This window comes from Nelusetta ayraudi, unplaced genomic scaffold (genome assembly GCF_046127955.1).
Source record: "Nelusetta ayraudi isolate G7.1 ecotype Tasmania unplaced genomic scaffold, CSIRO-AGI_Nayr_v1 ptg000168l, whole genome shotgun sequence".
In the NCBI taxonomy this organism is placed as follows: Eukaryota; Metazoa; Chordata; class Actinopteri; order Tetraodontiformes; family Monacanthidae; genus Nelusetta; species Nelusetta ayraudi.
This window is the reverse complement of record NW_027466218.1, coordinates 2707501-2724696: the sequence shown is the minus strand read 5'-3', so window position 1 is coordinate 2724696 and position 17196 is coordinate 2707501. Positions and strand designations below refer to the sequence as shown.

General features: G+C 47.8%; 1 protein-coding gene across 1 annotated transcript in view; it reads right to left on the bottom strand.

Moving 5' to 3' along the window:
- LOC142880382 (chemokine-like protein TAFA-4) overlaps positions 1-17196 on the bottom strand; it is a 33906-nt gene that overhangs the window by 2560 nt on the left and 14150 nt on the right. The window contains exons 3-5 of the mRNA XM_076014260.1: positions 16760-16875; positions 9089-9244; positions 269-393 (exon numbers count right to left, since the gene is read on the bottom strand). Coding sequence (XP_075870375.1) covers positions 269-393; positions 9089-9244; positions 16760-16874 — 396 coding nt within the window. The 5' untranslated portion in view covers position 16875. The remainder of the gene's footprint in view (positions 1-268; positions 394-9088; positions 9245-16759; positions 16876-17196) is intronic.

The following is a 17196-nucleotide window of genomic DNA, read 5'->3' as shown; positions in this document are numbered from 1 at the left end:
ATTTGATCAAATGACAAGAGGTTCCTGGATATAAACCTGGTGAACCTGGCTGATCTGGCAAGAAAGTAAATCACATAAACACAATAAAAAGCAAAAATTGGTCAACGATAAAAGAGAATAACAAATAAGGACCTGGTCCACAGACAAACAGCAGAAAAACGTTCATACAGGTGAAGTGGCGCAACACAACAGGACGTTGGACGAACAAAACTACCAGCGATGTGGGCAGGAGTTGCTCGCCACGAAATCAACTGCATTCACGTCTCACCTTGGTGGTTTTGACTTTGTTTCCGGTGCTGCAGGACCATCCAGTCAGGTCAGGAAGGACTTTACACTCCTCGCCGTCCATGCACGGATGCATTTGGCACCACCACTTCTGGGCCACAATGGAGACTGGAAGTAAAGACAGAGGAAATGCAGCAAGTTAATGGACACACGTCGCTTTGGATGACGAGCGAGGAGGACTAAAACAAAAATGAGGAAATGTCACAAAGAACTTCCTGCTAAATAAATATCCCTCTAGTAGTAATCTGGTAGTAGCAACATGTTAGTAGTATTTTGCCAGTAGTGATATGGTTGTTGTGATGTGACAGTAGTAATGTGGTAGTAGTGATATGGTAATGCCACACAGTTTTACCACTGCAGTCATTTCAGTGAACTGAAAGCCTTCAGTCTATTTTTACAGTGTAACTGACATGTCCGCTGTCCATGGTGCTGATCCTGGAGCGCCATGATCCCAGCACAGATCACGTGGCCACCAGTCTGTGAGGCCAGTCTTTCTTTTTCTTCGACATCTGTAATATAATTACTGTGATTTTTCAGAGGAGCCAAAACGTACAGCAGTTACCGCTTTTCATTTTAATCAGATTAATGTAATCCCTCAACATGGGATCCCAAAAGCCGCCGCACAACGGGCAAATCTGGCAGGGAAGGAGAGCAAAAAGAAAAAGAAAGATGAAAAAACAAAACTTGAAATTAAGTCGACAGAAAGGAGGAAATACGAAATGAGATATTTCCGCTATCTTGTGGTCGCACACGACCGACTCAAAGCGTGTGACCTGCGAATTGGTGTTTGTTTTGCGCCGGCAAAATCCATGAGTCACTTTAATTCACTGTAATTTCTGTGAATCATAACTCTCATATTGTTCCTGGCACAATGAGTAAAAACACTGGCGGAGAGCGAGCCAGGAAAATGATTCCGTTTGCGCGATGCAAAACAGGATTATGATGAAGCGATGCAATTGAAACGGGGCCGCCGCTTTGTGTTAGACGCGGCTGTTTATAACAAAACGCGTGATATTTTTTTGTGAAAGAAATAATAAAGAAAATATCCTTTTCAAACGCCTCGCAACACACTCACATTTCCTCTGTGCAAGCCGTTAAACCGTCTCTGCTCTTCAATTTTTGCAGCGATGACGGGGGGTCAAACTGCCGTGGGGTATTTTATCGGCGGTGGGTTCGTGTTGTTCCTCGTGCTGCGTGTTCCCCGAGTCCCTTCTTTGTTTCCAGATCATCCTCTCAGTCTGAGTCGTGCCCTTCTCTCTCTCGCCACAAATCGCTCATATCGCTGGCAAAGAATGGGATGGGAAATGACCAATACGCTGTGCACAATGAAGAGTTATTTATCCGTTTTGGCTCCCTACCAGTCTTCTCAACCCACACTGGTCTTTATAGAAATCAGACCCACTCTAGCACAAATAAACTGAAAGAAATGTCATCTTTTTCTCTTTGTAAACCACCAAAAATGGGTCAGTTCAACCCCAGCACCCACACCGGGTCAAAGAGTGGCTTGAGGTTTTTGTGTCTGCTCCACACAGCACTCGGCGATAAAAGCCAGACTTTTCTCAGGTTTTAGCAGCTGACACTCAAATCTGTCAGATTATCTGACCTCAACTCTCCAGACAGCAGACAGCTCGGCCTGCCGAAAATAGCTGCGGTCGCCTCGCTCCCACTTTCTCCTCCATACCGTCACTCTGTTTGCATGGCAGGCAAGACTCGTGACGAGAGAGGGCGGTAATTTACTGAGGGGGGGTCGAAAAAAACAAAAACAATAAACAACTTCAGTCAGTTTGAACAGAGGTGACAGTTGTTTCTAAAAGAGGGGAGGCGATGAGGAGGATGAGGAGGAAAGTGGGCCTCCTGCTGCATAATGCAGTAAAGCACGGACATTTTAAGCATCACAAAGGAAGCGCTGTAAGCGGAGTGGTGGGAGGGGGTGGCGGGACGGCACAACACGAGTTGGAATAATAGGTGTTCACCAGGAAAAACATCTTTGTAGTGTGGAAAAATGAGGAGCGGGGTGGGCGAGGGGCGCTGGGGGGAGGGGCGCTGGGGGGAGGGAGGAGGCTGTTAGAGGATCCAAGGGAGGAAGGAGCAGATTAAACAGCGGCAACAGAGAGAGAGGGAAGGTGAGCAACAAACTGAAGCAGAGTGGAAAACAGGCTTAACAAATGCAACAGCGGCGAAGACTCACAGGGGGAAGCGAGAGGAAAGAGGCGAGTTTGAAAGCTGGGAAAAAAAAGGCTCTCGCAGCTACGGTGACACTGAGCACGTCACAACTACGCCTGTGTGTGTATGTGTGTGTGAGAGAGAGAGCGAGATCATAACCCATAGGGCCATCCTGTGTGACCTTCTGGTCCTCTGGAGACAAAGTCTCTCCAGCTGCTCTTAAAAAGCGTAATTTTGTTAACGTTCTCTTCCTTTATATTTTCAACATCATTCTGTCACATTCTTCCCTCAACACCTGTCTCTCTGTTTCCTTCCGTTCTCCTCTGCTTCTATTTTGTCTTCAGTATTTATTTCTGTGCAGGTGAAGCCACTTTTATTGTTTCCATCGTATTCTGCCCCACACCTCCTGCCTTTGTTCTTCCCTCTCTGCACTGATTGCCCTCCCCATCTGGATCGCCGTCACCTGTGTCTTGTTAACCTTCCTTGTATATAAAGCCTGTGTGTTTCTCCTTTTGTCTTTGCCCGCTAGTTGCTGCTGCTCAATGTGCCTTTGTCCCACTTCCCCCGGAGTGTGCGAGCAGCTCATCTGATTAGTGGACAATGGCTTTGTTGCTTTAAAATAAATGACCCTGTATTTTTGACCCTGTGTTTTGTTTCTTTTTTTTTTTCTTTTTTTTCTTTATTACTTTTGCAGATCTTTTTCAGCTTCACTTTTCAACCAGGCTTTGACCCTGATGGCTCCTCAACTGCTGTGTTTGGCAGCTATATAATATTGGAAAAACTGCCTTCACGCCGCTCCAACTCACTGCTTCCCTCACACACACAAAAAAAATCATTCTGCACAACTCTCAGGCTGTCCAGCTCCAAATGCACCTGTCTCAACAACAAAATTCCGCACCAATATTCCCAAGAGAAGCCCTTGCTGATGAGCGAAAGGTTCACAATTCCATTGCTGCTGTCTCTATTGGCCGAAGACTCTCCACTCCGGGCCGATGGCAAACATTGTGGACTGCAGTTTTGCTCTATTTGCGTGTGATCAGGTTCTACCACTTTAAATAAGGTCTCCATGTAGGACAGTTGCCCCGAGGAAGCTTCCAGATCTGACAGCACGCCAATCAGACACACATGAAGGTCACTCACCTGCAGTCCATATGCAGGTGCAACTTTTCAAATGGGGCGCGGGTGGGTATGCACGCATGAATGAGTTGTTTTTGCCAGTATTCATATTCACATTAATCTTCCGCCGGACTGCTGCCTGCAGTTGTCACTGCAATGTTTGTGACATCAAGTGGACAAAGTTGAAACTGCAGTCCCCGTCGCTCATGCGTGCATTTTCCTTCCTCTCTGCAAGAGCACGCACGACTGCTAGAGCGACTCGTCTCCAAACGTGAACACTGCACTTGTGTGCTCGTGCGCGTCGTTAGCGGGCAAAACCGTTTCCACCAAAGAGCAAAGAAGAAACATTCATTAATGTGGTTCATCTTCACTTCTGCTCTCCAGCCGCTGCTGCGCTGTCAGATTAGTGAAGTGACAACGAAACAAAAGAAACGCGCGCACACACACCAAACATGTTGGTCCCATGTGACGAAATGGAAATACTTCAGAAATTATCCATGTTCAAACCGGTCCTCCCACGCCTCTCTATCGCTTTCATCGCACGTCACATGACAGGGAATAATACATCAGACTATCACATTAATATTTGAAAAAAAAAGAAAACAAATTACAAAGTGTATCCCATCGCATTATTGGAACGTGTCCTATTTTGATGTATGGAGGGCCGTTCTAATAGAGTGTGCGCACTCAGGCGTGTCAGAGTGTTTTCCCATTAATACCTGACACACACACACACACACCAACACTGCAGGGAGGAGTTTACTCTCATGTTGTGTGTGTGCGTGTGTGTGTGTGTGTGTTTGAGTGTGTGTGCGCACACGCAAATGTAAATACGATACACGCCTGTTGTGCACATTTAGACGCCTTTGATTGTGCACATGCACGCCCCCCCCCCCCTGCTGTCAGGTGAAACAGCGCAGTCACAAGCAGGCCCCGTCCCACTTTGGCTTCCAGGGTATTCATATTTACAGGGCCTGTGTCAGTGTGCAACACACACACACACACACACACACACACACACACACACACACACACGCACACTCATACAGACGCAGCAGGACCCAGAGGTGTGGATACCCTGAGGTATTGTAACTGTTCCACTCAGTGATCGTGGAGTGCAGGAGCAGTCGAAAGGGGAGACATCCATCTTTTTCGACAATGATTTACTAACACACTGTATCTCTGTTGCCGCGGCCCACACAGCCGTGCCGCCACACCCGGCTATGCATGACGGTGGTGGGGTAGGGGGGCACCAGAAGGGGTGGGAAAAGTGGTGGGAAAAAAAGGAAAAATGTTGATAAAAGAGGGGGAGGGGGGAGGAATCACAGAAAAGATTATGACACAGCAGCAAAATGAGGGAAAGTGTGAAAACAACAGCCGGCTGATGTGCAGCTCCTGACGATAAACTCGATTTCTTTGCCGCAGTAATGAAAGTTGTGGCGCGTCGGTGGCCGAGTTCAGCAAATCACAGGTGAAACACCACTTGTCCGCCGCCTTTAATCGGCCCTGGGCCTGTTTGGCCACTTTAACGATGTCGTCCGCAGCAAGACATAAAGTCGACCCCACAGACACTGAAGCCAGAGCGATGTGTCGCACTGTGGCTGCACACAATTTGAATTGTTACGTGAGGTTTTTCCACTCTGGTCCCGGAAAGTACAAAATTAAATCTTCTCATTTGTTGGACGAGAGAGAGAGAGAGAGAGAGAGAGAGAGAGAGAGAGAGAGAGAGAGAGAGAGAGAGAGAGAGAGAGAGAGAGAGAGAGAGAGAGAGGAGAGAGAGAGAGAGAGAGAGAGAGAGAGAGAGAGAGAGAGAGAGAGAGAGAGAGAGAGAGTTCCAGCCTATCAACGGCACTCGACTACACTCTCCACACCTTCCTTCCATCCTTTCCAGCCGTATAACTGCTGGCGCCCAAACACCAGCGGCACCGCTAATTCTTCTGGGGAAAACAGGAGGCACCAAGAAGCTTGTTACTTATTGATGGGCAGGAGGGTGGAAAAAAAACAAGGAAATAATATTTTGATGAATGGACTTCACTCCGAAAAAAGTTAGTCTGACTGTAATGGGCCCCAACATGCGGCCGCCGGTAATGGGAACCTGCTTCCATTTGCTCCCCTTTCAGCCTCCATCAATAATGGAACTCCATTTACACTCCAACTCCTCCACAAAGGGACGGCGACCGGGAGCGCTCAGCCTCGCGAGAAAAAAAAAAATAAATAAATAAATAAATAAGTCAATAAATAAAAAGGTGAGAGGAGGCTGAGTAGGGAGTGGCTTTTTGTGTGTTCCTGTGCGTCGGGAGGTGTCAGCCGGAGGTGAGAACTCTGGCAACTGCTGTGAAGTTGGAGGTCAAGCGTGACTCATACGACGACGAGTGCTGCTGAGTGACGCTGCTGAGAAGTGAGAGGTGAGAGCAGGGTGAGATGTGAGCAGGACATCTATTAAAATCTCCTGACTGAAGTGTGTGTGTGTGTGTGTGTGTGTGTGTGTGTGTGTGTGTGTGTGTGTGTGTGTGTGCAGGTGGGACATTTGGAAGAAAGCAGAAGGTTCAGTTGAATGACGATCCAGTCGTCAGCTCTGGTTGCTACGTTCTCCTCAAACCCGGGTCTTTAAAGAGCAAGCAAACAAAAGCAAACCGGGGTCATGCCGAATTTCGAGAGGTTCCGCACTATTCCAGACTTATCCCGAACTTTCATTACAAAGCCAATCATTTGCGTCATGGTTGCCTGATTTTATCATTATCAAGCCTGGCGCGCCCATCAAGAAACTCATCAAAACAGGTGAAACAACAAACCAGCTCATTCCGCATTAGAGTAGCAGAGTGGCTCCGAACTGCGCCTTATGTCATCAGAATGGGAAAAGCGCCTTCTGCTGGCCGCCGCTGGGAAGTGCAGCGCACTGTGGTTGGACGTTGAGTGACTCGATGTGAATTGCTCCAAAAGAGCAATGAAGAAGAAAAAAACAAAAGCAGCAGCGCAGAGAGGACGGCTCGTTCACATTTGAATGAAAAAATAAGCCGTTTGGGTTTGAGTTTTTTTCTGCAAATTACAGAGCATGAATATTTGATTTGCTGTCAACCGCATCGACACTTTACAACTTGTGCTGAAATGATCAGAATTGCTGATAAACGTCGTTTTGATCCCTTCGCTGCGGACGGCGTCTCAGTCTGGCAACAACACTGAGTGAAACATTGTTTCACGTTCCGTGTGTGTGAGATCGCTGTCGGCGCAGCAAAGACAATAGATTTATATATTTTATTTTTTTTAATTATTCATATTATTCATAAGAAGTTGGACATCACTGGTGTTTAAACAACTACAAGAAAGTTACTGAAATGTAAATCCCTTTCTGGATGAATAACTACATTATCATTAACATATTCATTAAATAAAAGCAAGTTGAGAGGAGAAAGCTGTTCTAATATATGCACGTGTGTGTGTGTGTGTGTGTGTGTGTGTGTGTGTGTGTGTGTGTGTGTGTGCTTATAATGCAGTACATTTGGTTCTAAAAGTCAGCTGCTGGAGCTACACACCCAGGAAGGGAGTAAAAAATTGGCACATGCAGTGAGACTACAGGCCAAGTAGTGGAGGAGATGATTCTGATAAATGATGATAAAGCCATCTCAGTTGATAACAACGAGGCCCAGGCTGCAGCTCAGCCTGCACGCCTATCAAAACCCAGGATCTGTGTTTGTATTGATTCACACTGGAGAGGCTGTGGATTTAGTTTCCAGCCCTCCCTCCCCCAGCTCTCGGCTGACCTCTCGTGCAGAGGTCAATGAATGTGCCGTATCTGTGATCTCGGCCGGTCCGTCTGCGGATGATCAGGGTCAGTGACACGGCCGCTGGCGTGGTCTCTCCGGGGCAGCGGACGCTGCCGGGGCGCGCTGGAAACAAAGCACAGCTTCTATCTGTTCATTTATTTATTTCTTTGTTATTTTTGTACCCGTCCGTCGTCGTTCTTCCCTCCTCACACCCTCGCCGGCTTTTTTAACGAGCAGGAGAGCCGGCGAACGCTGCGGTTTATTTAATTATTAATCCTCGCTGCGAGCCGCCCTAACGAACCTTTCAACAATCGAGCTTTTATGTTGCGCGAAACTGCAAACGGTCGGACCGCCGAGGTCAAAGACGCGCGGCTCCGCCGGCTGGTGGGCGTGACCCTGCAAGACCCGCCGCTGAATTGCTCGCACGCCTGATCAAAAGCAACTCTGTTATGCGCGATGAGACGAGCGGAGGAGGCCGCGCTGAATATTTGAGGAGTCGCGCAATGAAATATTTACGCCGCCGGCGTGTTCCAACAATGATCCGTGTCTCCAGCCTGTCAGCCCAACAGGCCGACTTTCAGGCTGCCCGTTTCAGGCAGCGGCCGACTGGAACGCACGGTTCTGGAGGGGGAAGCAGCCCTTTGTGATGTCACTAATGTCTCCGCCAGCCAGGTCTTGGCTCCGCCCTCAAAGCCCGACTTCTTAGTGGAAGGTCCAGCAGAGCAGAAAGCAGCAGGAGACTAAATATGTACCGTCCTCTGAAGCTCCACTGAAATTTTGGGATAATGAATCATGTGAAGCTGCTGCACTGGATTGTGGGATATTAAATAAAGATCTGAAAGTTGTCTTTAATTTGTGCTCTGGCAAGTTTAGTTTCTCTTGGTATTTAATTTCTTTCGGTTGGTCTTTCTGTTGGTTTTCAGTATTTGCTCATTCTGTTTCCGCCTCGCGCCTCTTTCGGTGCTGCTAAGCCGGATAAAAAAGGCCAAATGTCTCCTCTGCATCTGCTTTTTATCGAATTTCAGAGCAAAAACACGCACGCACGCTCTGCTGAGCGAGAGGAGGGATTGTGAGATATATTTCCACCCACAAACAAAGGCCGGCAGAGACCAAAGTGATTCCAATCAGCCTCTCGTGCAGATTACTTCCTTTCGCTGGTGAGATGCTTTCGCGCAGCAACCTGAAAAATGCAGGAAACTTCTTTTTTTTTTTCCGACCGCCGCACCACAACTGGCAGTGCAGCCGAAGCTCCGTCCCAAACCGGCAAAAACACCATTTGGGATTCGCGTCATGATCGCAGGCTCCGAGTGGGAGCGCAGAGGCTGCAGGCCTGCGAGAGGACGTGCAGCAAATGTTTCACCAGGCTTCTGAAATGTTTCAGTTTGAGCAAAGCGTTCCGGCTCTTGAATTTTTCAGCGACGCCACGCGGCCTCGCTGCGATGTCTGATGGAGCGGGAATGAGTGGAATTCCTGCCACCGGTAAAAAAAATCAAGAGCTTGTTTTTGCAGGGAAGTTTTTCACAGGTTCTGCAGCAGCCGGCGCAGAGCGTCTCTCAGTGCACCACAAGTTATGTTGCCAAATCTTCACTTTTTTTTTTTGCAGCTGGAAATTGTTTTTGGGGTTTTTTTGCAGTCTTGATCGTAAACCCTCAACCTCAACCTCAGTTTCATTAAATATCATATATGAGTTCATATATATGAGTTCATCCTTCTCACATACACGCACACACGCACACACACACACACACACACACTGTCTTTACCTTCCACGCAGGAGGGCCTGGCTCTGGTGGTGCCGGCCACCTGCCCGGGGAAACAGGAACACTTGACGGTTTGCGAGCGCTCCTCGATCTTGTTCTTGTTGCAGCAGCGATGGATGGCCACCACCTCGCACGTGCCCTGCTTCACCTGGTACGACACTGCCAGAGGGGAGGAGCAGAGGGAGAGGAGGGGGCGGGGTTATTTCCAACTCGTCATCGACTCTCAGCGGAGCTTATCGCCGAGTCTCTCCGCAGAAAAAACTTTCTCAGCCCTCGCGCGGAGGCCGTAAACAATGTGGAGCCTCGCCGAGGATTAAACAAATCTGCTGAATTATTTAATTTCTGTATAAACTCCTAAATGTATTCCGCTCTCACACTGGCGCGGGTAAACACTCTTTAGTAATACTTTGCTTTTATTCTCAGCCAAGTGCCCTCATTAACTCAGACACAGAGGCGAGTGTCGTCGCTGCGTTTGTGTGAGGCAGCCAGAAAGGATAAAAACACACACACACACATACACACACACACACACACACACACACGCACACACACACAAACAATGGCAGAAAATTATTTTTGGAAAAAAAACACTAATGTCTTTGGGCTCCTTTCAATCATAATGACTTGATCCCAGGCACATTTTATGAGTCATGTAGCGCTGCAGCCTCCTAACAGGCCACACTGAAACCCTTACGAGCTCTGCATGTGTGTGTGTGTGTGTGTGTGTGTGTGTGTGTGTGTGTGTGTGTTGCACTCGAGGATGATATGATTGAAACGTTTCTTTCAAATATAAGGCATTTAAAAAAAAAAAACAGCATACAATTAAATAAAAAAAAACATATAATCATATGAATAACTGCTGTTTCACTTGACACAACAAACACTCGCCGATGCTGTCTAATTTCCCCTCCATTATCTCCGCGCTCCCCTGGGGATCCCCCGCTGGTTCATTCTCACGGCGGCCGAACAAAATGTAAATCCGTCCCTGGCGTCAGTCAAACGACGACAACATGTTTTAAGCACACAGCAGGCGAACCTTTCCATCACCGTCTTCCTGGGGGAAATATGAGAGGAAAGTGGCACCGATTTAAAAGACAAAAAAGACAAACGGTGGAAGGCGACGATGCGAGGCTGCGCGTCTCCATCATCACAGGTAACGAGCGCCAGCACTGATTGGTCCGTTTAGCCAGGCTGATCTCAGGCTGCTTTGTTTTTTGGTTGTTTGTTTCTTTTCTGTCGCTCCCTCTGTGAGAATCTGTTGCGCCCACCAAGCGGAACAATCCCTCCTGGTGACATTATTACCTGTAAGTCTCTTTACAGCCCCAGAAAAGCCTTGGTTACACGCAGCCGTGAGCCCAGATTTCATTTGTGTGCGTGACTTCAGCCGGACCGCAAAACTTTTTTTTGACGCTCAGCTCAATGAGATTTGCGGCTGCACACACACACACACGCGCGAGAGTACGCACAAACCTGACGACACACAAGGCCAAACGCGCACACACAGACACACACACACATGCGCGCTCTGCCGAGGGCTTCCATTTCTGCAGGCCGTGGCCCTTCTCATCCTTTCTGATTTAAAGTTTGTTTGTTCTCTCCTCCAGAGAGCCCCATCAATGATCCCGGCTCTGCCAGGGCACCCCTCCACTATCATCCCTCCACTTTCATTTCCCTCACTCCTCCGCTCTGCGGCTCTCCCGAGGCCAGAGCAGCCGCCGAATTACCCCTACACACACACACAGAAACACACACAGGCGGACGCACACACATGTGCACACGGCCCGTATCATCCTGCTCCAAAAGAAAAAAAATGGAAAATAATGAAATGAAGCTGAGCTGAATAGGGGGAAGGGGAGTGGGTGAGTCGGACGCACGTTAAGAAAGTGGCCCTGCTTTAATCAGACCTGTGAACCTCATCGTCGTTATGACCGGACATTAATTCTGCCATTAATGCAAAGTGGCGACTGGGGCGAGACGAGGCACCGTCGCCCCGCCGGCCCGCTTGTTGCCAGCGCAGAGGAGGAGACGAGTGTTGCTGTCATAGGCGGCGACGGGAAACAAAGGGGCTGCTGACCTCCCGTCCGAGTAATGAGGTCGCAGGGTTCACAGGTCACACACATCAGAACCTGCGGCGGCGCTGTTTGTGTTTTAAAAAGGCGGAGCTGCAGGAAATAAATTCATTTCTATTTTTAGGTGCACGTGGTGCGGTGCGGAGTCAGGTGTGTTTGTGTGTGTGTGTGTTTTAGGTCTAAACTTGAAATGAGATAACATCTACCGTCCATTTGATTTGCAGGAACGTGCATTTCTACAAGCTGAACGTGCTTGCCAAGTCCTGATCGTTTCCTGTTTATCTGGGCTGCAATTCTGTCACTTCATTTCTTTTAAATTGAACCAACAATGAACAGCTCTTTTTTTTTTTTTCTGAAAAGTGAATGACGCATTTTCGACACTCGTCACATTCACTTGCAGGCTTGAAGCGTCTTTCAACGCCCTAAAAATAGCAACGTGTTAACAGGCTGCATTCAACATACAAAACACCTTTTTTTTTTCATCTCACTGCAATATTAATATCTTCAACCCCAATTCAGAAACAAAGGCAGCTCTGACTGTGTTCAGGTCTTGATTACCTTGATTTACTGTGTGCAGTGATTGAAATCAGCTAAATATTCACAGACAGAGGTCAGAGTCGCAGCAAAGACTCACTGCTGCATCGCTGCAGAAACTGAGGTCTTTGGATTTGATGAAGTCAAACTCAATCATCCGACTCTGCGAGGTGAGCCGGCTCACTGTGATTGGTCAGTGGACACACCTGCAACCGGTCAACACAGCTCACTGCTCGACACCGTAAAAAGAGAATGAAATAAAAAACCACGTGCTTTCAAACCGCTACACAATTCTGTTTCAGGCAGAACCAATTTGCTCTTGAACAGCTGTCAGACACACAACTTATACAATCTGCTGCGAGTCTCCAGCAGCACCGCCACTGCTGCTGCTGCTGCTGCTGCTGCTGCTGCTTGTCACCTCTCACCTGCTCTGCAGCTGTGCAGCCGAGCGTCAGCGTCCCTAAATGTCTGCACGCTGCCTTTGCAGCGGCCTGTTCTGGACACCGGGCGCCCAGATGAAAAGGCAACTCAGAGCGTGTCCAAAACGCTCCTCAGTCAGGCAGTGGGCTGAAAAATGTGAGGCAGCAGCGACACTGGCTTTGCCGACAGCAGAGCGAGACACCTTGAACCGATGGGTTAGTCAGGCAGTTGATGCACTTTGACAGACGCGGGCGAGAGGCAGCGGCAATTTATCAGAGAGCTGCTCCCTCCGCCACCTTGCCTCCTCCGCCACCACCTTGTCGATACCTGACAGGCCGTCACCGCGGAGGAGGTGTCAGCCAATCTGTCCGAGGGGACGTCTCTGTGTGGGGACGGGGTGTTTGAAGAAGGGAGTCAAAAAATAAAAAAGTCAAAGTTTTGGCAAAACAAAATATCTCCTGTGAGCGGCAGCCGGATCGCCGACATTCCCAGTTTGAGTTTCCACAGATCCACCTGAAAGAGCTCCCGACTGAATGGTTTTCTCCTGACTCACTGGCTGACTGGTGTTTAATGAGGCCAATCAGAAGAAAGAAGCAAAGGGTGAACAAAAACGCTGCACACAAGGTGGAAACCCACATTGACGGGATGTTCTTTGTTTCCCGAACTCGTGACATAAATCTGACTGACTGGGAAATTTTCCAGGTTCCATGAAGCGTTTACCAAATTATAGCCAGGGTAGAGCAGCTGCACACAACGAATTATCCAAAATACTCCAGGAAGTGGCCTGTTTAGCCCTCTGTTTACAGCCTCCTGCAACAAAAAAAAAGAAAAAGCTGAAAAAGCAGTACCTATGTTGGACCTTCCGTAAGTTTGAAAGGCAACAGTCTCAATGAGGGTTAGTCACCACTGGTACCACCCTGGGAGAGGTACCAGTGAGATGCTTTTGCCCTTTGTGACATCACAAAGGGACGTTTTGTTTTGTTTTTTCTAACACACACCGCCAAAATAGGCGACAGACTTTTCTCATTTCTGAGGGAGTTCAGTGACACAGACTGTTGTCAGATGACGCTGAAAGCAAAGTGACGTTTGCATAATACGTGACCTTTAACCCCTTGAATTAAACACTGTGACCCTGCTTCCTTCCTTCGCTCGCCCTCTCAGATCACTCTCCCCTGCCTGGCTTGCCGTCCTCCCTCACTGCGACCCCACGCAGAACCATCAATCCTCGCTGACATTATCAGTGTTTAACAGGCCCGCAGGCTTTATGCTAATTATGATAATAGGTCAGTGCTACGACGGCGTGCGTACGCAGAACAAATCTATCCCCAGTAAATCCCGCTCTCGGTGGCCCAGCCCGGGCTCCCTCTCTTCCTCATTCCCTCCCTCCGTCCCTCCCTCCCTCACTCGCTCCCTTTAAGGAGACATCTTATAAGCAGCTTTAGATAAGGACCGAGTGAGTAAACACATAAGGCCACGCATGCAAAGCGCCGCGTCTATAACAAGCCTGCTTATATCTAAAGTGCACGAGACGAGCCGAGTAGCATCCTTGTCAGCAGTGTCTCTTTTTTTTTTATCGCAGAAGGAGCCGTGCATGTAGTTAAGCCAGCCAGGATGCACAAACACCCTGCGAAAAGGCATTAGGAAATGTTTCCGCTCTGGCAATTTGAAATACGAAATCTGTGATCTCAAGTGAACAAGGGATTTAAAAATAAAGAACACAAAAAAAATTGGTGCTAGAAGCAACAGACAAAGGTTTTTGTCTGTGATAGTTGGCAAGCCGGAGACTAAACTGCTGGTCCGGGATAATTCAGTTTGAAAGACAAACAAGGCAGACAAGGACGGAAAAGAGGCTGCGAGGGAATTTGCCGGAAATTTAATTAAGAAGGATCTGCGAGAGCATCGAAAAGCCTGATATTGGAATAAAGACAGCTGAGCTTGGCGCGTTTGTCTTCACCTACTGTGCAGATCTATGACAGGATCATTGAAACTTTTCCACAAGCTGAATGAGACAATTCACAAAAAGTGATGGATTGTCTTGACAGTGTGGGGACATAGCTTTTACTTCAAGATCTAGAGGCTAAAGAGCTGCGTGCTAATGATGACAAATAAACTAGCTGATTAGATGTGCGTGCACGTGTGTGTGTGTGTGTGTGTGTGTGTGTGTGTGTGTGTGTGTGTGTGTGTGTGTGTGCTTTAATTCAGTTTCTTTCAAAACTTTCATGTGGCAGAAATATGAAGCCACTTTCAGGCAATAACTGTGGGGGGAAATAAAAATTTCAGCAGAAGCAGATTTCACTATTTTCCAAATTTGGTGTCACATCTGTCACCCAAAATTGCTTTCCAATTTCCTGACTGATGAGAAATTGAGTGTCTTCAGTAAATAAAATAACAGCGTACGAATAAAACCCAGAGTACAAACTTTCTGCTCACATTCGGAGCATTGTTTGACCTCTAGAGCCACCGTGTGGTCATAAGTGGTAACGCTGCAGCAGCAGCAGCAGCAGCAGCAGCAGAGGCTCAACATATCAAAACAGATCAAAACATAAAAGCAGTAAAAAAATATATATAAAAAAAGACAAGGACAAGAAAGCAGGAAAAACTAATCAAGCAGCCACAAACATACAGCCAATTATTTCTCAGCCTCATAGCACTGTGTGTGTCTGTGTGTTTGTCATCACGGCCAACACGCCCTAGTTGCACCAATTAAAGAGAAGCCTTTAATAGACTGCAGCAGCTCAGTTTGGGGAAAAGTCTCTTTTGGCAGCCAACTCAAGCTAAATATCAAAAAATAAATAAATAAATAAATAAATAAAAAGTGGGCGGGGCCTGATGTTGACCTTCACAACACACGGGGCGCTGCAATTAGCTGTGTCCCCGCCGTAAGCAGCCTCGCCTCAGCTTCTGTCAGGTGGCAAAGAGGAAGAAACACAGCCAGTGAGCGCCGGACGCTGGTAGCAGCCTTAAAGGTCACTTTGCAAAACATGAGCGGCGAGGAAACGCAGCACAATTAAGAGAATTGTCATAATGAGGAGTGAGGGGAGGCGACGGCTGTTGGCTGACACCGTTCCTAAGTTCCAGTATGTTCACCAGACCGCGTTGGCGCTCATTAGTGGGGGTCTGTGTCCGTGACTTATGGAAATTAAAGGCAGAGGAAAAATTTTAGCTGTCGGCAAACAATTACATTTGCAATGTGAATGGCTGCTGTCCTGTTTTTCTAATTTTATTTTATCTTTATGTATTTATTTATTGCCAGAGGATTTTGTGAATCACACAACATGAAGCAGTCAAGCGTCGTTGTTGGTTTTAAAGGTTATTGCCACTGTCTGATCTCCAGCGGCAGCAGCACCCCAGCTTGATTAACAATTCTGAATATTTAGCTCTCTGTTTAAAGCCTCCAGTAAAATAAATAAAAAATATATATATCTTGGCATTAGCTTCTTGCTAATGCTGACGTTACATTGGAGCTTCCATATGTTTGGAGGAGGGACCAAGACAAGGGTTGAGCACATTGAGACATCACAAAGGGCAGTTTAAAACTGTAGAATGTCTGAAAAGCAGAGCAGGGACAAGAAGTAAAGGACACATTTTTTTTCTCATGTCTCAGGATTCACTCAGACGTTATCGTCTCCAAAAACTCAGAATCAGGCTGCAGCGTCTCCTGCGAGCGGATGGATGTTGTCACGGCCCACCGCTGGTTTGGTTCTGCTGCTCGGCTCTGCCACAATCAGGACAATCACTCACAGCTGCCAGAGTCACAGCTCTGCTCCCCCACAATCAAGACACACAGAGCTCACCTGTCTCTCCCTCAGCCTCTGCCAGTGTTTAACCCTCAGCTTCACACACACACACACACACACACACACACACACACAGGGGGACAGATTGTTCTCCAGATCTGCTTCTTTTATTTGACTCTGATCAGGTTTATTGCTGACGCCCTGCTGAGCTTCCTGCTTCGTCACTCTTTGCGGTTCTTCAGAGACACTTTCTATCAATTGTTCCAAATCTGGATGTTGTTATCCCTTGAAAATGTGTACTAAAACTACAGGTTCATCCTGACAAACTGTTTTATACATCTCACAGGAAGCGCATACTGAGACTGATACGTCCTTCCTGGTGAAAACTGACTTCTGCCCTCAAGGAGGCAGAATCGAGCTTCCCCAGTTCAGACACAAGAGGTTCAGGAACTACTTTATGCAGCCATTTATCCTGCTGCAAATCCAATATCAGCGTCCAACCAAGATTCATTGGCAGAGGTTATATAATGTGTGTGTGATTGATGTTTGATCACAAAGTTGTATCATGGCATCGTACTGAAGTCTGTGTCCGCAACGTGCTGGTTTTGGTTCTTTGACCCCATAAGGTACAGATCCCAACACACACACACACACACACACACACACACACACAGATGTGTATGTGTTGACAGCTCCTGACATCTCAGGTGCTTTTTTTTTTTCCATCCACGTGGCCTTTAGTTTTCAACAGGATTGCTTCCAAACCCAAAACCACAGGTTTCCATGTCACACGTCGAGTGGCGAACACGCACTGGATCATCCTGACTCAGTCGCTCTCCGGCAGGATGTGTTGCACTCCGGCTGCTGACAGTCTAATTAACCCGCGGCGGCGTCGGGGGTAAGACCTGGCGTACCTGTCGGCCCCCGATGGTTACGGCTGCCAGCAGACACGGGGTCAGCGCAGAGCGTCGCCAAGGCAACCAGGCAGGCCACCTGCAGGGGCCAGGCTGCCCTCCCCCACAGCTTCATCCTGGGAAACAGAGGCCGGACACAGCAGAGCCGCGAGGGGCAGAGAGAGAGAGAGAGAGGGAGAGAGAGAGAGAGAGAGAGAGAGAGGGCATGTTAGAGGTAAAACTCTGCAAAACAGGAAATGAGGACGGACCAATCAGACCGCGGCAATGACAAGAGAGAGGTGAAGCAGCAGAGGTCAGAGGTGAAGTTAACAATCAGCGAGCCGGGAGACGGGTGAGGATAGTGCGGCAGAGCCATGACAGGTGAAAATAATAGAATTAATAAAAACTGATTTTGAATTTTTAGAAAAAAAAATTATGACAATCGTAAATAAGATCCA